This window comes from Balaenoptera musculus, chromosome 1 (assembly GCF_009873245.2).
Source record: "Balaenoptera musculus isolate JJ_BM4_2016_0621 chromosome 1, mBalMus1.pri.v3, whole genome shotgun sequence".
Classification (NCBI taxonomy): Eukaryota; Metazoa; Chordata; class Mammalia; order Artiodactyla; family Balaenopteridae; genus Balaenoptera; species Balaenoptera musculus.
The window spans coordinates 68,691,725-68,715,210 of NC_045785.1; the positions used below are offsets into that span (position 1 = coordinate 68,691,725).

The 23,486-nt window shown below is 37.8% G+C and overlaps 1 protein-coding gene across 1 annotated transcript; it reads right to left on the reverse strand.

Annotated features, from left to right (window-relative positions):
* Window positions 1-785: 785 nt before the first annotated feature.
* Window positions 786-22,418, reverse strand: LOC118899041 (jupiter microtubule associated homolog 2-like). The gene is given in 3 exon segments (XM_036859996.1): window positions 786-1,024; window positions 1,027-1,366; window positions 22,281-22,418. Coding segments are annotated over 3 exon segments (717 nt in total).
* Between the last annotated feature and the right edge of the window lie 1,068 nt (window positions 22,419-23,486).

Genomic DNA, 23,486 nt, shown 5'->3' on the forward strand with positions numbered 1-23,486 from the left:
GGGTAAACGGCGTCAGGACCTCAGGGATCTATCCAGATACCCGCCTCCCCACCCTGCTAGGGTTTCAGTGTGTCTTGCTCTTCTATCCCATAGCAACGGACGCGTGGTTTTTGGTTTTCTCTCAAAGGCTTTATTTTTTTTTTTTATTTTATTTTTATTTTTACAAGACATAAATAGACTGACACCAAGCATTGTACATGGATGACCACAACAAAAGCAACAATGATTGCAATTACCAAACATGAAACACACTCATACTATGTCATAATATTGACATTCAGTCCAGTAATCCTCCACTGTAACAGCTCCTTTACTTTGCAGTGAAAATTGATTTGTATATTCTTTGCCTCTGAGTCCTTGTGGGATTTTTTTTTTTTTTTTTAATTCAGACAGAAAGTCACAAAAATTATACTCATCCTCTCAAAGGCTTTAAACTCTGCTACTGTATCAGTGATTCCTAGATACCCAACTAGCCAACACACCAAGGACGCGAAGAGCCCACGCCTCAGGCGCACCTGGCCTGGCACCGCCTCCCCGCCCACCCACCCGAGAGCCCCTCCCACCCACCCAAGAGCTCCTCCCACACCAGGCATCACGTTTCCTCCCCTGGTTTCCGGGAGGCGAGGTCTCGGGCTTCTCATGATGGCAGTGGAGCCGGAGCAGCGGCTTCAGGTGTTCCCCCAGCAGACCCTCTCCCCACCCCGCTCTTTCGGGCTAAAGAAACTACAGTTTTGAAATCCTATCTCTTGAGTTTCCTGTCTGGCTCTGGGGGATGCAGCAGCGACTCAGTAGAAGGAGACGCTGGACTTGCCTCCAGGCGGGTTCAGGACTTTGTTGTGGGAGCGAGGCCTCGGGCGCAGCCTGGGCTCACGGCTGCCGATGGCGGGCGCCGGCTGCTGGGCGCGGGCTGCTCCTCCCGGGCCACCTGGCGCGCCCGGCTCTTGTCTGGGGGAGGCGCTGGCCGCGGCTCTGAGGTCCGGTGTGTCCTCTCCCTCACACAGGAACACGTGGTCCTTGGGTTCGTTGGGTGTGCCATGGGTGAAGCAGCAGCGACTGGGGAGCCAAAAATGTCACTGGTCTTCCCACCAGCGGGGTTCAGACGCTGTCGAGTCTGCACAGGCGTGGATTCGTCAAATATACCACTTCCTTTCCCCTCACGGGGCTTGGTCCCTTTGGGTATGTTCTGAGGTTCTTCGGTGGGTCCAAAAATATTAGATGCCATCCTGTTAGGTCTGCGTGGAGGTGCGGCTGCTTCTGGACGATCGCTCGGCTCTCCTCCCGGGGGCCTCATAGCCCTGGAGACGGCCCGGCCTCCCTCGCCCTCCGGCGCCCGGAACGTGTCGCCCGCCACCGGAGCCTCCCGCCCCTGTGGTTTTCATTTTAATTTGTGTGTCCCTGATCGCAAATGATTTTGAGTGCCTTTTCATGTGCTTTTTGTTCACTTGAATATCTTTTTTTGGAAATTGCCTGTTGTAATAATTTATCCATTAAAAAAATTAGACTATTCATAATTTTATTGTTTATTGTAGGAGTTTTTATATAATCTGAATATGTGTTTTTGTCATATAAATGTCATGAATATTTTTCCTTGCATTTGGTTTATCTCTTCATTTTTAAGGGAAATCTTTTCATGAGCAGAAAATTTCCAATTAATCCATTTCACTTCTGCTAAAAGTTGTGTGGTTTTGTTTTTTTGTTTTTGTTCTTACTAAGAAATCTTTGCTTATTCTAAGGTTATTAGGATATTACAGTATGGATCCTTTCAGAAGTTTTACGGTTCTGAATTTTCAATTTAGGCCTATGACTTATCTCAAATTAATCTTTGTGTATGGTTTGAAATTGGGGTCTACTTTCATATTTCATATAGATATTTAGTTTAATCAACTTTTGTCAAAAAAACCTCTTCTTTCCCAATTTATTTATCAAATGGCTAGATATGTGAGTCTGTTTCTAGACTCTATTCTGTTCATGAATCTCTCTATCTTACACCAAAATCACACTTAGTTATGTAAATTTTGAAATCAGTTCGTGTAATTTCTTCAACTCTATTTTTTTTCAAGATATTTTCTAGGTTCTTTGCATTTCCATAAGAATTTGAGAATTTTCTCACGAATTTCTACTAGAAATCCTTTTAGGATTTTGTTAGGGATTGTGTTGAATCCATGGGGCAAATTAGAGGAGGAACATCTTGAAAATACTGAATCTTCCAATACATAAAATGGTAAATCTATCCCTTTGGGTCTTCATTAATTCCTTTGGGCAATGTATTCTATTTTTCAATATACAGGTTGTGCATATATTTCATTGGATTTAGTAAAGTACGTTGAAATGCTAGTAGATAAAAATACAAATCATTTTTATATATTTATTTTGAATCCTGTGATCCTGATCAATTCACTTATTAATTTTAGCCATTTTTTTGTAGACTACATAGAGTTTTATACATAACCGTGGCATTTTCACATAAGGACAGTTTTACTTATTTTTAGATTTTAGGTTTTTAATTTATTTTAAAATATTTTTACTTTATTGCACTGGCTTGGACATTCAATACAGTGCTAAATAGAAGTGGTAAAAGTGAATATCTTGACCTTTTTCCTATCTCAGGAGAAAAGGGCTCAATATTTTATTAAGTGCCATGTCAGCATTAGACTTTTCTTAAATTCCCCTTCTTGGATTAAGGGGAAGTTTCTTTCTATTCTTAGTTTGATGTGTTGTTTTTTTAAAATCATGAATGGGTGTTGAATTTTGCCTTTTTTGGTTTTTGTTTTTTTTTTTTTGTCCTCTTAAGAAAGTCATATGGTTTTCTCTTTTATTCTGTTAATGTATTGAGTTACATTGATTTTTGAATGAAACACTAGACTAAATTTCTGGGCTAAATTACATTTGCCATGACATATTATCCTTTTTATACATGGATTGATTGAATTCATTAATATTTTGTTATGAATTTTTGCATCTTTGTGAGAGATATTGGTCTGATTTTTTTCTTGTAATATTTCACTACAAAGTTTTTCTGGTTTTATAAAATGTATTGGGAAGTGTTCTCTGTTCCACTAATTTCTGAAAGTTTGTGTATAATAGGTATTATTTCTTCCTTAAATACTTGGTAGAATTCAACAGTGAAGCTATCTGAGTCCACGGTTCTTTGTGGGGAAAAAAATGATATTAATTTCCTTTACAGTTATCGGTATTTTGTACTGTCTATTTTTTGTGTGTATGTGTCTGATGAAATTGTCCATTTACCTAAGTTGTCAAATTTATTGGCGTAAAGTTGTTCAAAATATTCACTTATAGTCATTTTAATGGTTACACTGTCTCTAATGATTTCTTCCTTTTTATTCCTGCTGTGGTTGTGTTCTCCTTTCATGAAACTACGGCAGGCCAACATTTTAGCTTGCAAGGAGGGAAAGCTCTCACAGTCTTTGACAAAAACCTGGGCAAATTTTTCAACAGTGCAAGATTTGACTGATTTAAAATTAATAACGATTCATTTGTTATTTTACCAGCTTTTTTTTCCCCAGCTATCTCAATCCATTAATACTTGTACAATATTTGTAAATTGCTTGGTGCAAAGTAGTCCTCAGAGCTAGTATTTAAAGAAGCAAATGTGTTCATTTCATTGATAACTAAAAATTAAATACACAATACACTGGGAGGTACTTCAGTATTTCCACGTTGACATTACCTACCCCATTACTTAAAAGTAGATTGTAATTTATTGAGCTATTCAAGAGTTATTGAGAGCCCTATTAAGGCAACTCTTGTGGAAGGTGCTGGAAATATAATGAGGAGTAAGACACAGTTCTTGCCCTGAAGGAGCTTACAACTGAGTATTGAGAAAGACGTGTTACCATGACATGACGGCTTAGTCTAACAAGTGATATGATAAAAGTGGGCACAAGAGACAGAAAGAGAGGACTTAGTCTTATCTAGGACAGGCTTCTAGGAGGAAGTGTCATATAAATTCAATTCTGAGGAATGAGTAAGAGCTAGCTAAGCCATTCTCAGATCCCTGTCCCTCAGAGACTGAAAAAATACAATCTGTCTTCATTATTCACAGATTCTCTATTTGCAAATTCGCCTACTTGCTAAAATATGTTCATAACCATAAAATCAACATCATGGCATTTTTACAGTCATTCACCGCCATGTGCAGAGCAGTGAAAAATCTGAGTGGCCCAATGATTGTGCCTCTTCCCAGTTACGATCAAACAAGGCGATCTCTGCCATCTTCTACAAGGTCTCATACTGTAAACAAGTGTCCTTTTCATTGTCTATTTGGTGCTGCGTTTTTCACATTTTGGTGTTTTTTGTTGGTGATTTCGTTGTTTACAATGGCCCCAAGCAAAGTGCTGAAGTGCCTCTAGTGTTCCTAAGTACAAGAAGGCTGTGATGTGCCTTTTGGAGAAAATACATGTGTTAGACAAACTTCTCTCAGGCATGAATTATAGAGCTGTTGGCCATGAGTTCAATATTAATGAATCAACAATATATATTAAACAAGTTGTTTTTAACGAGTAATACACATAAAACAAATTTATGTATTGATTGGTTGATAAAACGTTTGTGGCCAGAGGCTTGCAGGAGCCTAAGCCTGTGTTTCCCCAGGAGCAATGGTTCAGTATTCACTACTTCTGTGTTTGCAGTGACTTTATAAAATATAACTACTGTAAATAGTGAGAATCAACTCTAAATGTTTTCTGTTTTAAGCACTAAGTTTTGAGATAATTGGCTATGCAGCAATAGATAACTAAAAGAACATATAAGTTCAATGATGTAGCCTTTTTATAAGGCCTATATGATCTGACAACTAATACACCCTTCAGGAGTGTGTCTAATGTCTAGCCAAAAATATTTTAGTACAGAATGAATGTGTACATTTGCAGGTGAATATTCATTCTTTTTTGTTGGAATTGGCATAGCTCTGTAGACTATTTGGAGCTACTGTGTTTTGAGATATTCTGAATTGTTTTCTATTTGTAAGTAACTTAATGTATCAACAGTTGGTCACATCCAGTGCCTTCCCACTTAACTTTGTTTTCAGGATCTCTTTTAGCAATGTATTGTGAACAACATACCAGTATTAGAAAATACCAGTTTTGTGGCTTTTCCATTGTATAAATCAATTTTAAAAATCAACCAAACAAGGTTACACTGGCTATGTGTGAAAAGGGATGTCTTGACAACCTAAGATCCCTGCTTGGTTTGCAGTCTCCATGATTATACTTGTTTCATACTTGTTAAGACAATGATTATTTCTTAAGCTACAGAAGAACTTTGCCTAGCTCTGATGAACACACACAGGTGTAGGGTGAGCCACTAGAGAAAGATTAAATTGTTAGCTCCTTATTAGAAAGTCCCGTTTATTTTGTTAAAAGGTACCAGATTATGTATAAAAATAGAAAATAGCTGAATTGGGCACAGGCATTCTGCTGGGATTAGATGAATGGCAGCTGCAAAACCATTGTGAGATGCAAAAGCACATTTTAGCTTTCGCTAAAAAGACTGTGGCTCTCACTTTCCTTGCAGCTCTGGCCCATGTCTTGCTGCCAGCTCAGCTGTTAAAATTACTGCGATATTGGAAAACAGGCTGGAGCTGGCTGTGTTGATAAGGAAAATATTTAGGAAGTCCTTGTGCTCACTCCTAAGAATGGCGCCTTAAATGGATAAAGAATAATAATCATAATATTCAAGTATATGAGGTGCATAATCAATATCTTAAATGATGTATGAAAAATAAAGTATCTTACCTGTGATATTAAATATTTACTGAAAATTTATAAAATTGTTCATTTCATAGACAACACTGGTTCTGATGCTGGTTTTCTGTGGGGACAGGGATAATAGGAATCAAGTTGTTATTTGACCCAGAAGAAATATGAATACACAACATATATTCTTTTCAATCTAAGAGATAACTCAAAAATCTATACATCAGATCTTCTGGGATTCTTTTTGTGGGGTTCACTAATATTCAGAGATTTTAGAACTTGAACACAGCACCAGGAATCTTCACACTGACTCACATCCTTTGTAGTCTCCAATATTGCTCTGAGAATCACAAGAGATGTAACTTATTTGAAATTTAGTTCTGCTTAGACACAAAGTCACAATTCTTGCCTTCTTCTCCTGTGGAAATGGGAAGAAGGGCCGGAGAAGAAATTAATCAAGTACTTTACTTCTATTCCCTTCCTGGCCACCAACTCCCCACCACCCCCCCCCCCCCCCCCCCCCCCCCCCCCCCCCCCCCCCCCCCCCCCCCCCCGCTCCCTTAACCCAGGTTAATAATTCCCATTGGGGGTAAGGGGTTATGGCAAAGAGACATTCAGTTCATTAATTCAGAAAAATAAATGAACCAATGTTTATGAAAATAGTCAATTTTGGAATTGGGGAGGGGCAACTCTTAGGTGTACCCATTTCAAATTTCTATGTTTTAAGTTTCAATAATGTTAATATTTCTTTTAAGCATACTTTTTTTTTTAAATTTTTATTTATTTATTTATTTATTTATGGCTTTGTTGGGTCTTTGTTTCTGTGCGAGGGCTTTCTCTAGTTGCGGCAAGTGAGGGCCACTCTTCATCGCGGTGCGCGGGCCTCTCACTATCGCGGCCTCTCTTGTTGCGGAGCACAGGCTCCAGACGCTCACGGGCCTAGTTGCTCCGTGGCATGTGGAATCTTCCCAGACCAGGGCTCGAACCCATGTCCCCTGCATTGGCAGGCAGATTCTCAACCACTGCGCCACCAGGGAAGCCCTAAGCATTGTACTTTTGAGCGCAAAATGGTTTAAATAAGATTTTAATTTCTGTAAATAATCCTCAAGGAGCCTAAAATAGAACGGTATTCTGTGCATTACAGTTTAATAGATGTGTTATTATTTAAACTGACTGCAGTTGTATTTGATTTTTTTCATATAATTAGATTCAATCTAGCCTTTTTGTCTAGCCTACTGGTAATTTTCTTCATTGAAAAATCTGTTAAAAACTTTGATCTCTTTTTGAACCTCCCCATTAATCAGTTCAGTTCACTGATCTGATTCTAAAATATAAGCATATGAAAAGACTGAAATAATTGGTTTGCTCTGAATTACACAAGTTCATCTGGATAGAATCTATGGAGACAATAGGAAAGCTGAAAAGAGTGTGAAAACATTTCCTTTAGTGGTTTCTTTATGCTGGAAAGAACGATACATTTATATTTATCTCTGAAACAAAAAGTCACCAACACAAGATTAGGAATTAATATTTTCTTATGAGAAAGATGTATAATTTACATATAGGTTAGTTTACCTTAACAAAAATGAATTTTAACTTTCACTTTTTAAAAGATGAGAAATATTTGGTGAAATGCCTTAAACTCCATTTTAATTTACTGTTATGACCAGATATATACATAAATAGTTCATTAAATACAGGGAAAAAAGAAAAAACATTAATGATGTTAACAATTAATTATTTGTGTTTTAAGGATAAAATCCATTGACAGATTTTTTTAAATTAATAAGCTTAATTTTTTTAGAGTAGTTTTAAGTTCACAGCAAAATTGTGTGGAAAGTGCAGAGAATTCCATGTATTTCCTATTTCCACACACCCACAACCTTCCCTGCTATGGACATCTCACACCATAGTGGTACATTTGTTACAATCAATGAACCTATATTGACACATGATTATCAACCAAGGTTCATAGTTTACGTTACAGCAAGACAAACATTTTCCAACATATATAAATATATATATAACATATACACCTTCATACATGCATTTCTTTATTCATGTGATATCAAAAATTTTAGAAGAATGTGCGCAATTTATTATAAAATTGTAACAAAGACTGGAGAGTGTTTTGATCATTCTGGAAAGATGAAGCTCAGTATAAATACAACCTTGGAAATCGTCCAGAGATTGTGGCAATATCTTTCTTCTAAATAGTTAGATATCCTTTCATTAAAGATCCCAAGTACTCTTAAAGGGATCTTGTGGCAAGTATAGTACAAATGGTAGACAGGGACCAGAGGGGGTATGTTTTTCCATATTGAAGTGGTCCTCACCCACTTTGACCTTATCTCTTGCAGGAAACATAGCCTATGTGGTGGTAGTGTGGGGGAGGGTCTGGAAACTGTGCTGTATATGTGGTGAGACAGCCTGAAGCAACTGCTATTTGGCTGTGTCTTGAGTCCCTGCTCACATTATTTAAAGTTATGTAAACTGGTGTTGGGGAATATTGTGTGGCAGAAATCTTTTAGTTAATTCCTAACTTAGGACCAGTTGATACTGAGTCTGTGGTTGTGAAGCAGTCAGTCAGATCCCTGAGTCTAATTAACTCTGGTGGACCTGACAAAATAGTTCCATGATCCTTCCAATGAAGAGCCAGACCGTGGATCATTATGAGGTCTGACTCTGTTATGAACTGAATGTTTGTGTTTTTCCTAAATTCATGATGAAATCCTAATGCCCAGTGTGACAGTGTTAGGAGGCCGGCATTTGGGAGATGATTAGGTCATGAGGGTGGAGCCCTCATGAATGGGATGAGTGCCCTTATACAAGAAACCCCAGAGGACTCTCTAGCACCTTCTGCCATGTGAGGACACAGTGAGAAGGTAGCCATCTGCAAATCAGAAAACAGGTCCTCACCAGACACTGAATCTGCTGGCACCTTGATCCTGGACTTCTCAGCCTCCAGAACTGTGAGAAATAAATGTTTATTGTTTAAGTTGTCAGTCTATGGTATTTTTGTTATAGTACCCCAAAGGACTGAGACATTTCACCTACACAAACAACCAGTAATTCTAGATCAACTTTCTGTTTTTAAAATCTCAAGCTGCAACCTTAAACCAGGGCATATATAACTCCTCCAGTGCTCAATGGATGTTTCATAAATGTAGTAACATAATGTACACAAGTGGTTAAGCAAACAGGTTTGGAGTCATATACATCTGGGCTTTAATCAGAGAGCTTCTTTTATTACCTGTGCAACCTGGGGAAAATTGCCTAAAATACTCTGGTTCTCAACTTATCTATAGGATAATTTCTACTTGATAGATTATAATGCAAATAAATTATTTGTATGTTAAATGAAAGAATGAATATTGCCCTTGATTAGTTAATATCAAAAAGTGGGCACTTTGTAAGAGTTATTTTCCCTTTAACCCATCTTTCAGGTTACTAGTTTATTTTTGAAGAGTTATCTTTATGGCACAATGAAAGAGATCCCTGTGGGCAGTGCATTTCTGAACATTTCTACATCATATCTACAAAATATAAATAATAATATAAAGTGGCCCAATATGACATCATGAGGAGGAGTCTTTTTATCTCAATATTACTACTGCAATTACCTCAGTCATTTGAAAAATTAATTCCTAAATTCAACAAGGCCTCTACTTCATGACAGATTTCAAGACAGATTGCTCTTTAGGAGTGAATGGGGTGATTTTACTACCTTTCATGCTATTTCAACCATCGATATGAAGCACCATAATTTTTCAAACTTTATATATTTACTCTTGATGATACTTTCAAAATTTTCCAAGTTGCATTTCTATGTATTCAGTTCACGATGTGATTTTTAATATGGGACATAAATTCTTCCATTTTGTCCCCCAGGATACTGAATATTGACAGGGATGACAAGTTGTTTTGCCAGTGACTTGGTGAGTTCAAATAAAATAACAAAGTTTTTTTTGGCCAGTTGCCATTATACTGCACCATCACTATAACTGAATTAATCCCCCTAAAGGATTATAGGTTTGTTTTTGCATGGAAAAATTTTAAAAAGTCAATAACTTTGTGCATAGCACTTCTTTCCATTTCATCTGTTTTTTAAATTTTTATTATAGAAATTTTAAGCATAAAAATGGGAGGGAATAGTATAAATGAATCCTTATGTTCCATCACCCACCTTCAACAAATATTGACACTTTACTAATCTCATTTTACCTCTCTTCTCTACTTTTTTCTCCTGGAATATTTTTTGAAATCCAAGATATTATATCTCATGTCATTTTCCAATAAATACATTATCTCTAATAAGTAAGGACTTAAAAAAATCATGATGCCATTATCATGAACCTAGCAAAATTAAAATCATTTATATCATCTAGTATCCAGTCTGTGTTTACATTTTTTCTATTGTCCCCAGATTGTCTGTTTTATGGTTTTGTCCAAATCAACATCAAACAAGTTTCACACATCACATTTGTATCTATGTGTTAAGACTCATAAACTATAGCCCCCCCTTTTGTATTTTAATTTTTAATTTGTTTTTCTATCTTCAAATTGACTCTGTAGAAAGCAAGTGAAAAATCTTCAAAGGATTATATTTCCCATAAGACAGTGTAATTAGTTGGAGCACACAAATATTAGGATTTCTCTGTAAGATAAAGCTCTGAATACAGAAAACACTCATCTATTCAAAAAGTAGTTTTGGGTGTTTACTGTGTGCCAGGTAGTATGCATAACTGGGATAGAATGTTGAGCAAAACTGATACAGATTGTGCTCTTCTGAACTTAAGTATCAAGCAGAGAGACATGGAATCAGACATGTAAGATGTGGAGTGTAATAGACTAGTGTGTAATGGTGTGTAGCAGGGCACTATGGGACCATATAAGAGAGAACCTGACCTAGTCTAGAGCGGAGGAGTATTAGGACAGAATTGTGTCCCACTAACTTGATATGTTGAAGCTCTAACCCCCCGTGTGACAATATTTGGATATAGAGCCTTTAAGGAAAGATAAAATGTGGTCATGTGGTTGGAGCCCTTATTGATAGGACTGGTGTCCTTACAATAAGAGGAAGAGACACAGAGCCCTCCTTCTGTGTGAGCCTGTGCAGAGAAAAGGTCACGTGAGGACACAGCAAGAAGATACTGTCTGCATACTGAGGGGAGATTCCTCACCAGAAGCCAACTCGGCTGGCACCTTGATCTTGGACTTCCACCCTCTAGAACTGTGAGAAAACGAATTCTCGTTGTTTAAGTCACCCAGGGTGTGGCATTCTTTCATGGCAGCCTGAGCAGAACAATGCAAGGAGTAACAGAAAGCAGCAGTGGGGCTCCTAGCTTACCTCTCAACCATAAAATACATGAGATCTGAGAGAATTCCTTAATTCATTCACCAGTAAATCCTGATTACAAATCTACTATATCAAGGGCTATGCCGGGATGTGTGTTGGTGGAACAAACTGTACGTGGACTCTGCCCTCATGAGGTTCATCCTTCAGTGGCCATCTAGACATTAAACAAATGACGTCAGGTATAAATGCATCATTATGTTGAACCCGGGGAAGGGGAAGGGCAGAGTCCTAGAGGAAAAATTAATGGGTTGCTGTGTGGATAGGAGGAGGTATGGAGGGGGAGGAGGGGAATATTCATAAGGCTGGGGAAAGCCTCCAAGAGGGAGGGGCATTTTAAACAGAGCTTGAGAAATGAGCAGGAATTTAGGTAAGGTTCAGAAGAAGAGCATTCCAAGCAGAGGACAGAATAAGCTTTGATACATTCGAGAAACAGAAACAGGATCAGAATGCATGGAGGGTAATAACAAGAGAATAAAGAGCTGCAAGATGAGGCAACGGAGGGAGGATCCGGCTCCTGCAAGGCCTAGGGAGGCATGCTTGGAATATGGCACATGATGCAGCGGAGACCCTGAAGGGGAGAACGCAGGCAACTACTGGTCCGAGAGAGGGATTAAGAAAATCACTCAGGCTGCTGAACGGAGAAGGATGTCCAACCATACAAAAGAAAGCACAAGATGAAAGGAATGAAAAGAGAGGGGAGGTTAAGTGACTAGAGCAGCTCACATCTTGGCAGAAACTAAGGATAAAAGAGGCATGTCTTTTTCAACATTTTCTTTAGCACAGGTACCTCTGCCCACAAGCACCTAGAACATGATTAAAGAAAAACCACTCCATCCTGGCTAGTCCCACTTTATATTTATGATTATACCCTCAAAGCAGCCTTGAGAGCTTTCTGGAAACTCTATTGCATTTCTCTTGTCCATTCTTTTTTTTTTTCACTCTTCTAGATCAGGGGTCAGCAAGCTACCTTCTGTGAGCCAAATACATCTCTGCTTGCTTTTATAAATAAAATTTTATTGACACAGTCATGCTTATTTGTTTATGTATTGTCTGTGGCTGCTTTTACAATGTAACACAGAAGTTGTAGCTGTGACAGAGACTTTATCTTTCACAAAGCCTAACGTATTTGATATCTGGCTCTTTGGGACAAATGTTTGCTGACCTCTGTCTGAGATGGCTATTACATATATTTCTGTGTCTGCAAAACTTCAACCCTCCTTCCCCTCTTTACTCTCAGCTGAAAACCTTGCTTTTTATTTAAAAAAGATTGTAGAAAAATGCATAGGAAAAATTTCACATTCTTCTAACACCAAGTATATATCTTCCTTTGGACACTATCCAATTTCCCCTTTTTCTGTTCCCTTTTGATCTTGTTGATCTTGATGAGAATCCCTCGAAAGAGTAATCTACATTTACTGTCTATATTTCTACTTCTTCCATTTCATAATGAAGTCTTGCCATCACAATATTTTTGTCAAGCCCCATAATGACTTCCTTGCAACCCGATTCATTGGTCAATTGTAACTTGTCTTCTAAGCAGCATTTGACAAAATTCATCATTCTATCTCTCGAAGCAATTTTTTTATGTACTTCTCAAAATCTGTCGATTATTCTCTTACTACACTGTCTTCTGGCTTTTGTACTTTTCCAGGGTTTATTTTTCTTCCAACCTTTGCCCCAAAACATCATTGTCCCAAGACTTTGTTCTCTCACCTTCCCTTTTTACACATTTTACAAATGTTATCAGTTTTATCCAGTCTCTTACAGTAAATGCCGTCTCTGTATTGATTTTTCCCATGTTTACTCCTTGAAAGCCCAGATTTATATTTTCCTATAGAGCTGTCTAGTTGATATTGAAAAATTAAAATTTTTCCAAATGCAAATTCTTGATTTTTTTCCTAAAATCTACTCGTCTTTATTTTGGTGAAGACACTTCCATTCTTCAAGTTGCTCAGACCAAAAGCTCTGAAGTTTTGGGGGGGGGGGCTCTCTTTCTCTCATATCCTAAAATCAATCCATCAGAAAATCCTATCAGATTTGTTAAAAAATGTATCTAGTATTCAACCACTTCCCTACATCTACTTTGACCACTTCATGTGAGCCGCCATCATCTCGTATCCGGATTGTTATAATATCCCGTTCGATGGTCTCTCTGCTACCAACTCTTTCTCTCTGTCATCTGTTCTCCATTCAGCTGCCAAAATGATACTATTTAAATACTCGAACCTCTCTTAGAGGCTCCACGGGCATCCATATAAGAACCAAATCCTTACCTTGTAAAATACAACTACAACAGCAAACAAATAGCTTATTCAAATTAACAATTATTGGAAATAATCAAGGGTCTTTTACAAACATATGGGCAAGATAAAAAGGGAACTTCAGGAGATAGTGGAAATGGTGCAGGATCATGGGATTAGTGACAGCAGAGGTCATTACCATCCTTAAACCTGAAGGAATGAGGGAAGGAAATTATTATTGGCAGCTGGAGGCAAAAGATTACCTGTCAGGAGCCGTGACCTGCAGTGTAGAGGCAGAGCCAGCCTGAGGTAACCAAGCACAGAGAGGTCTGGGAGATTAAATACCTCATCTTCACTCTTCTCCTTCCCTCTGATTTCCTCTCATGCCTCTTACTGGCCAAATCCAACCTAAAGCCAAAGGGTAAGGCAGCCCACTGATATGATTCATAAAAGGGCATAGATAATGGAACAGAAGTGGTATATATGCCGAGAGGAAATCTCTCTAAAAAATGTTAGTATACGAAAAAAGTAAGGAATAGAACAATGTACATGAGTGAGCTATTTCATCAAATTTGCTAAAGAAGATAATTACGTGGATATACATGGATATTCAGAGAGGTGTATGTGTGTATGTATGCAAGTATCAATATTTAGGATTTACATTTTATTTTTTTCTGGAGAGGCCTATAGTAACTATTTAACAGTGGTAAATAGAAAAAAAATGTTTGGAATTAGTGTACGAGGTAAAAAGTGTTTTATTTTTAATTTGACATCTCTAGGATTTTTAATTTACTAACCACATGCATATTTTTCTTTCTAAAAGCCATAAACTTTAATGATGTCCTCAAATATTATAAATGAGAAATGGATTCTATATTAACTTAATTTTTTAAGACTCTAGTTATGTGAATGACAATGTATGAATTTATATAGTTCTAGAGAGAGTTGCGGAATGACACATATAAATACTTTAAAATATATTTTTAAAAAACAAGCTTACAGTGACAGAACTTTCCAGAATAATTTAGAGAATTATAAGCAGGTGAGGAAATCATTATTAATATGCTCTTTTGAGAAAACCAATGGAAATTCTAAACTGCTGATTGTGGCACTTCAGCAGAGAGATTGGTGGGAAAATATCTAATTTACATTTAATTTTTGAAGAAAAACTTAAGAAATATATGCAACACTTGTGGCTACAACTGGCATTCACATTTGGAATACTGCAAAGTTCCATTATCAGCAGATTTCACCTCAGCCTATCACTGAAATCAACAAGACCTCATGTGCTACCAGGCAATAGAAGATTTAGTAATTAGTTAATATTTATAAGTGGAATACTGTCATGAAAAAGACAATACTCTTGGAAAATGATAAAAAAAAAATTGGATGTTGCATAGTGGTGCAGAAAAATTGACACAATTTTTCTTGAGAACCCTAAGTAAGTATGCACCAAACTGCTGCAAATCTAGACCATTTTGGCCCTGATAAATGGGAAGGGAATTTGAAGTGGTCTTTAGGTTCAAACTGAGTAGTTTGTTTATGAGCTTATTGAACAATTTCAGTTCATTTTAGAGTGATGATGTAAGAGAAGAAGGAGAAAAAGCAATTCAAATGAAGAAGAATATTAACTCCAGAGGTAATCTCTAAAGACCCAGTCTTGGTTGGAGCTCCAGCCTATTTCATGTGGAAGACTTATGGGTGATAGAGAAATACTGAACCCTTAAACTCTGGACACTTTCCTTTAAAGGTTTATTGAAGGATCTATTCTTGTAGATATATATCTCTATATAGATATAGGTGCAGATAGAGATATGAAACATCCTTTTCATAAAGCACTATTACTCTGTGATCCTCCAAATTACCCCAAGTCAAATAATGCTTTTATGATGAAAAAACTGAGGGGGCTATTTTCATATATTTCTCTGCAGTGCAGGATTTTGTGTGAAGACATATTTTAAAGCAAGATGGGAAACATCAACATCAGCATGCAACAGGATATTTTTCTTTGTTGAATATGTATGTAGTATGAATCCTTGAAATGCTAAACCAGAAAACTATATTAATTATGGTAAATATCAAGTAGCAGTAAACTATTTGCTTTTATATTCATTTGTTTTCTGCTTATGAAATGAGTTGATTAAATAATATGAGGTTATATGGTTTTGGTATAATCAGATTGATCTTGTAATGAACTGCTGTGCATTCAAAATTATGCTCTATTGTTTCCCTGAGCACAAAGCAGAAGAAATCCCTCAAGCCCAAGGTTGGCTTGAGCTGAGAATTACCTGGCAAAAGTGTGAAATGGAATTTAGGCTACTGCATAAAAAATAAGTAAAAAATAAAAATAACAGTCTTAGTTACATTCTGTGTGAGTAAGCAAAACATATGATGAAACTTAATTATTTCTCCAAAGCTCAAAAAATTTGTACAGGAAGGTAATTTCAGTTTTCAAATTGAACATATTTTCTTACCCTAATAAGACTGGATTTTAGTTCTGTGCCAGTGATTTCTATTTTACTCTTTGTTTACAACCCATCCTTTCCAAGTACTGTTGTGGCAGTCCACTAGAAATATCTTTTCATATTGAGAACTAGAAACCCTCCCTTTCTGGAAGTTAAGTTCTGAAAAATAAAATACAGCTCTAGAATTACAAGCGTGTTCAATGCTATTTAATGAAATATAAGGAATAGATTTAAATAATGGATGTGCTTTTGTTTCTCTGAAGAACACATGCAAAGGTGAAAGCCATACTTATATTAAAATGCCTACATACTTTATACTTTATATTGAATTATGAAAAACTATCATATATACTAATATAATGAGATACAATAATTAATTGAGATAAAATAGTACTTACCCTAATACAATTTTTGGTTCTGTGAATACCCCCAAAAAGTAGAAAATATTGCAATTAAGTTAGATTAAAAAGTGTCTAACTTTTAAAAATTACATGCTTTTAAAATATATAATATTGCCAATAGCCTAAGAAATCTGTTATTTCGGTTCTGACACCAATACACATTCTGCTCTTTTGTTCCACTTTAATGAAAGGCAAGTGAACTTCTAAACACAAATTCACCCTAAGAATTCTTATACCATTTATACTCTATTTGTTTTTGTCACTCAACTCAAGTGCCCATATTCTATCTGTCAAAGGATTGTCTCATGGGGCACTAAGTTTCCCACAGTTGTGTGTTGCATGTATGTGGGAACCCTGGATAGAAAGAAATGAGAAATGCGTTTTTAGTTTAGATTCCCATATCTTTATCCTTTTCAGTTTGTATTTCATAAACTACATTTAAAATAAATGAGGCAAAGTTTTTAATAAAAATAACATGTTGCAGAGAAAATCGAAAGAAGAGAAATGTCTGTTTCTCCAACCAGTGATATCAATGGACCCAGAAGATCTTCCCACACAAACATGTGACTATAAACGAGACAATGTGTTGTTTGCCTGGGTGACGGCAGCATCCATAGCCTTCCTGATGGAGTGAAAATACTAACATTAGGTGTCAGTCATGCTGCTGAACATTAAACTTTATCAGAAGCCTATGTTAGAAGTATTGATACTATTTTAAGCTTCTTTTACAGAAGATAATGAGTCCAGGGAAGTTCATTAACTTGCTCAAAGTCATACAGCTAGTTTGGAGCCGAGTATGGGAAATAATAGAAAAAACTTATAAGCAACACCTTATCTACAAGACTCAATTCTCAAAACAACTTGAGTGTAGATGTCCACAGGTAACCGTATAAGTGAAGGCTGACTGATACTCTCTGAGCTTCAGCACCTGGTGCAGGCCAGTACATGGTAAATTCCCTATGATTTGTGTTGAAGAAATGAAAAAAATAAATGTAATTGCATTTGACAGATCATGAGTGTTGTCTACTGATGATGTTCTGATTAAACCCTTATTTTCTATTTCTGTAAGCTTGAAAGTCCTTTTTTCTACTAAAAATATTTCAACCCTTATTTTCTATTTCTGTAAGCTTGAAACTCCTTTTTTCACTAAAAATATTTGATGTATCATACGGAGATACAGAGTTGGATTAAGCCAAGTAAACCTTGTTTTTGCCTCATGTCTTCTTGAGACCTGGTGAGAAAGAAAGTAGAGGAGCTTCAGCTAAAGAGGAGGGTTAAAAGTGTCCATTTCTCATCACTCCAGGCTGGGTTTGGAATGAGCTGACGCAGGAGAAGGGTGGGCAAGATCATTCTGGTGACTAATGTCCTCAAGAAAACTGGATGCAACATTTTCTAGTCAGAGGAGGATCATACCCTTCATCAGAGGATCTCATCAGACACAACTGCCATAGTATGCGCACATGATGGACACATGACCTGTGCTTGCCTTTTTGTCTTCTGCAGCTCTGGAGATGGTCATTGGTTCTTTCATTTTATAGGCCAGCTGGGGATACTCTGACTCTTAAGGCAGGTGGGCAGGTAACAGCAGTTGTGTGGCCTAATTCTTCAACAGTGACCAAGCAAAAAGTAAGCCACCAATTATTTTAAAATGTCTCACCTAATGGCCAATTGCTTTTTTATTTTAAACATAGCATTTGCACCTATATTCAAACTCATGATATAGTCACATATCAGCCAGATTAGTACTTCAGAAGATCATTTTGTGACCAAAGAGATGAAACCTCATAATAAAGTGGTGATTCCATGGCACATTTTTATGCGCTACTTCGACTCCTATTATACTCATCTGTAAATTGTTCTTCCAGCTACAACAGCAGCTGCAACTTGACAATGTCTCACCTCAGCCCCTGCTGCATGCCTCTCACCTCCTGGTCTATGGCTTTCCTGTTGACACTGAGGTGTGGGATGTCACACGTCCTCAAAGGATTCTCACATATGAGCAACACAGATGTATGGGAAACTTAATGTCACATGGGACAATCCTTTGACAAATGAGAGATGGGAGCTGGTATATAAATCTTTTTTCCCTTCCTCCATTCACACTCTACCCCCAAAAGGCTTCCTAAGATCGATGGATCTATCTATCTATCTATCTATCTATCTATCTATCTATCTATCTATCTTGATAACACAGCTTTCTGTGCTGTGTTTCCCTCATCTCTCATTCCTTCTCCCTTAGCTTGTGTTACCTAATCAAACAGTAGCACCAAGCTCTTTGCCTCAAATTTTGTTTTCTGATGACCTGGGATAAAACAGTTGGTAACAGGATTGCAGTGTTAACATCTAGCATGTAGTGGCATTATCATTACTGAGGCTTTTACCTACTGACTGATGAGAATGAGATATGGAAAGAAGGTGAAATGGTAGAATATATGTTGGCCGTGGTTCTATTTAGGGCTCATGTAGGGCTATGATACTTTTATGAATTGTAACGTGGAGGGGATTGGCTTCTGTTAACTTCATCAGAAGACCTGGGAAACAAGTGATAGGCTCAGGCCAGCCAACTGCCAATGAAAGGTATGCTGTCTCCTGTAACTGCAAGGCAAATTGTTCTAATTATCAGGCCCAGAACCTAATTGTAAGAGCGGCAGAGCACTGAATGCACAGTTTCAAAGGAATTTGTATGTCAAAATCAGGGAACTGATAGAATAGAATGAGACCCTTAGACCAGGATGGTGACATTTCCGTAGGTGAACCTGAAAATCTTGAAGACTCAAATTTCCCTAATGACTCTAAGCTAGTAAAAACAGCCCTCTCCCCTTTCCAGAGACGAGAAGCTTGGAGACCATGCCTCAGATCTAATCTGAAGCAAATGACTTGCAAGGTGACATCTATCCTCCTAAACATCTGCCCCTATCACTTCTCATTTCCACCAGGTTGATGATCACGATCAGGTCTCTGCAGAACCTGAGTGAGGAAGTATAGTGCCTGCCCCAGGAGAAAATGGTTTATAGGAAAGAATTGTTGAACCTCACTAATATGTACCAGCAGGAAACAGGACGGTGTGTTGAGGTGGATCTTAAGGATGTTAGATCAGGTGGGAAAGACTATAAAGCTGGACAGGGGAAGATTTATTTTCATGAGAGTCCTCACTCATGAACCAGGTTTTAATATTTGGTAAGGACACCTGGAGATGGTCCTAACAGTCCTAACAGTTAGTATGGCTTCTTGAAGCATGATGACAGCCTACAGTAAATTGGGAGAAGACATCAGGATTTCCTTGGCATATTATTGAGGAAGGGGTCTGCAAGTTCAAGGAGATGGAAATGTTAGAATAGATTTACCTAAAAATACCCAAAAACCACCATCTGACTGTTCATAAAGGCAATAAGGAATGCACTGGTGATAAGGGTATGCAACATCCATAGAAAGCCTGATAATAGTTTGTTGGAACTGCTGCCACGGAACAGAACTTCCTAGTGTCAATGGGGATGATGATTCTGGAATGGTAAAGGCCAGATCGTGGCACTTAATCACCAGAATTAAGGTCTTTATAATCACCAAAATGGGCAGTGAGTCTATAATGTGAATCTGGGTCCCTTGACCACTGTGGCAGTGACTATTGTTTCAGTGTTTCTAGAAGTAAGATAGAATACCACTAATTAGGGTATACTTAGGAACTGGCAGACCCTCATATTAGTTCCTGATCTGTGGAGTAAGAAACTATTACGGAAAAAAAATTTAGCCATTTCCCTTCCTCCCTTGCCCAACCACAATGGTAAATAAGAAGAAACACCATATACTGGGAGGAATTTCAGAGATTACTGCTGTCCTCAAACACTAAAATGATGCAGGTGTATAGGTCCCCTTCCTATTCATTCCACCTGTGTGGTCACCATAAAATGAAATTGATTATGGTAATGATAGTGGATTACTGTAAAATTGGCCATGCAATAACCTCAACTGTAGCTGCTATTTCAAGGTATATCCTACACCTTAACTGAAATATATTTACACACTTAGAATATAATTACTTATCTGATATATACTAACATATATTCTTCCTAATTACTAAGCAATTCACTTTTATATGGCAGAGACAACGATATACACTTGCTGTCTTGCCTCTGGGATCATGTGAAAAATCTTACTCTCTAACACAGTATAGGCTTCAGAGACTTCAATTGCCTTCATTCTTCTGGAAAAGTTCTCTGAATATTCTCTATTAATGACATAATGTTGTATGCAACTGATAAGCAAGAAGTGAGAGTATCTCAAAAGTCCTACTATACAACAAAACACCCAGGAGCAGTTGTCCTATTAGAACAGGTGAATAACCTATTGGGACTCTAGCTAATGTTCCAACTTAGGGTCAACATCATGTTAGGATAGGGTGCTGTCCTTTAAGATGTGGTACAAATATGTAACAATGGCCTTGATATGGTACAGTGTTTCAATAGTTAAAATGCACAGGTCTGGAAATCAAGAACTAGAAGTATGACTGGCCCCCCTCACCATCACTTCAAGTGTTCCACTTACAGAATTTGTGTTTACTCGTCTGTCACATTAGAGATCCTGGTTTCCAAGGAGGAAATATTTCTTCCAGAGACACAAAAAAGGCCACCGTGTCCATAGAACAGGAAGCAGCAGCCTACCACTTTACTACTTTGAGCTCTTCATGTCAACAGTCCAAAGGGCAGAAAATAAATACTTGTGAAAGTAATCAACTCTGATCACCAGGAAAATGTTGGGATGCTGTTACACAGTACGGGGTAGGGTGAGCGTGTATGGGCCCCACAAGATTCTGGTGCTTTCATTCCCAATGATAGTGGCAAATGGGCACTTATAGCAATGATAACACAGCAAAGACAATATAACTAAGAGCATTTTAGTTATCCCTCTGGGCTAAAGGTCTGTGTCATCCTACTAGGCAGGTATCCAAGACCAGCTTGGCTGAAAGAGTGGGAAGTGGAGGAGGGAGATGGTGACGCAGTTAAGATCTCAAGGTCAATGGTTACAGTGAGTCTTGCAGCATGTTTCACTAACCCTCTGGAAATTAAGATTTTTCAAAGACTGTGGCTGGCTTCTACTTGGAAGGAAACTCTGACTTATTAAACTTGTATCACCTCTCTTTGGGAAAAATTAAGATCACCATATTCTCACAGAATTGGAGGCCCCATCGTGTTTTTTGGAGCCAGTTAAAATGGAGGCTACAAGTTTACCTGAGGGGCAAATATTCAATCAATACTTGGTAAGAGCCAACGAATTAATTCTTCTTTTCTTCTCAAAGATATTCTTACCTGAGATGAACTTTATATAGCTTCCAGGTGAATGCTCCCAAAAACTGATTGATTGCTGCTCTTAGCAGCCATCTCAATAATTACAGGATTTTGTAACGTGTCATCTTGGCGCAGCTCAACAATATTTTCCAAAATTCCCTTCCCTTTCTGTTTCTGGTTCGAGCTAGCCAAAAGAGAAATTTGGGCAAGAGTTGTTCAGATGTTCTATATGCTTATAATTTATATACTTATATATATATATACCTTTATGTATTCTATCCATTACTGAGGAGGCAGGGGTATTAAAATCCTCAACTATAATTATGACTTTATTTCACTTTAATTCTGTAAGATTCTGCTTTATCTATTTTAAAATCATTACTTGGTACGTACACATTTATAATTGTTATGCATTTCTAATAAACTGCTTTTTAAAACATTTTAGCAATTCTGATAGGTATGTAGTCATATCACATTGTGCCTTTAATTTGTATTTTCCTAATGACTAATGATGTTGACCATCTTCTCATGTGTTTATTTGCCATCTGTATGTCCTCTTCAATGAAATATCTGTCATGCCTTTTGCACATTTCTAATTGGATTTTTTTTTCATTTTTAGTCTGACCCAGGTCTTAGTGAATGCCTTGTGATCCTGTCTGTAATATAGCAAGGCAGGTAGTCCTGTGAGGAACTGTCACAGGACTGTTTCTCATCCACCTCTCTACCTTTCAGGGGGCTCCCTGTCTAGCAGGAGGGGCTACCACAAGGCAGTTTCTCATTCATCTCCTTGCTTATGGTGAGACATGGGACCTCCCACCTCACCACCGGCTCCCCAACATAGGCTATAAAACCACCACTTAACTGCAGTCTAGAGATGGCTTCTCCACAGCAGAGTAATGTACTAATTGTGCTGTCATCTGGCGCCTTAAGTCCTGTGTCATTCTGCAGAACTGGGGTCATAGGTAGCTGAAACCATGCTGATCTTGCTTCTGCTTTACTTTGTGTAAGTAATAAACTGTCAAAATCCATTCAGGTTCATTGTCTTTTGCTGACTGAACCTATGGAAATGTAGCAAGCCAACCTAGCAGCTGCCACCATGCTGCTAGTCAGGAACTGCTTGACCACTTGACAATATTCATTAACCTTTTACTCAAACACCATTTCTTTGACCTATAACTGCATTTGCTTAACTTATCTCCCTGCCAGTGTTCTGGCCTCCTGCAAATCTCTATCTTACATGAAACTAGAGTAGCTTTTCTAAATGCAAATCTAATATTGTTTCCCCACTTAAAATCTTTTGACTGATAGGTAAAGTGAAACATTTTACTATGTCTTAGCCAGTTCAGGCTGCTATAACAGAATATCATAGACTGGGTGGCTTATAAAAACAACAGAAATTTATGTCTTAGGTTTTGGAGGCTGGGAAGTCCAAGATTAAGATGCTGGCAGATCAACAGTGTCTGTTGAGGGCCCACTTCCTGGTTCAGTCTTCTTGCTTGGTCCCCAGTTGGAAAAAGGAATGAGAGAGTTCAATGGGGTCTTTGATGAGGGCACTAATCTCATTCATGAGGGCTCCAACCTCGTGACTTAATCACCTCTCAAAGGCCACATCTCCAAATACCATCACATTGGGCATTAGGATTGCAACATATGAATTTGTGGGGGGGACACATTCAGTCCATAATACTGTGGCTTACAGTGGCTTCCAGGATTTGCCTTTTGACTACCTCTGCCACCTCATATCTTCCTTTAACAGTGTAAGTTCTAGTGGGATTGAATATATTCTCAGTTTTGGAGGCAAGATACCCATGTCAAATTTTAGGCTTTGAACATGTTTAGTCCTGACCAATCCTGAGCACAAAATATGGCAGCAAGACATGAAGCTGAGTAGAAAGGCACAGCACTATTGGATTTGTGTGGAACACTGCAGTCTTGCCTTATTTATCTGACTTAATGAGGTGATTGTATATTTATAAAATATATCCAACAACCCATGATTTTCATGCAACAAATACCACACTTATCATG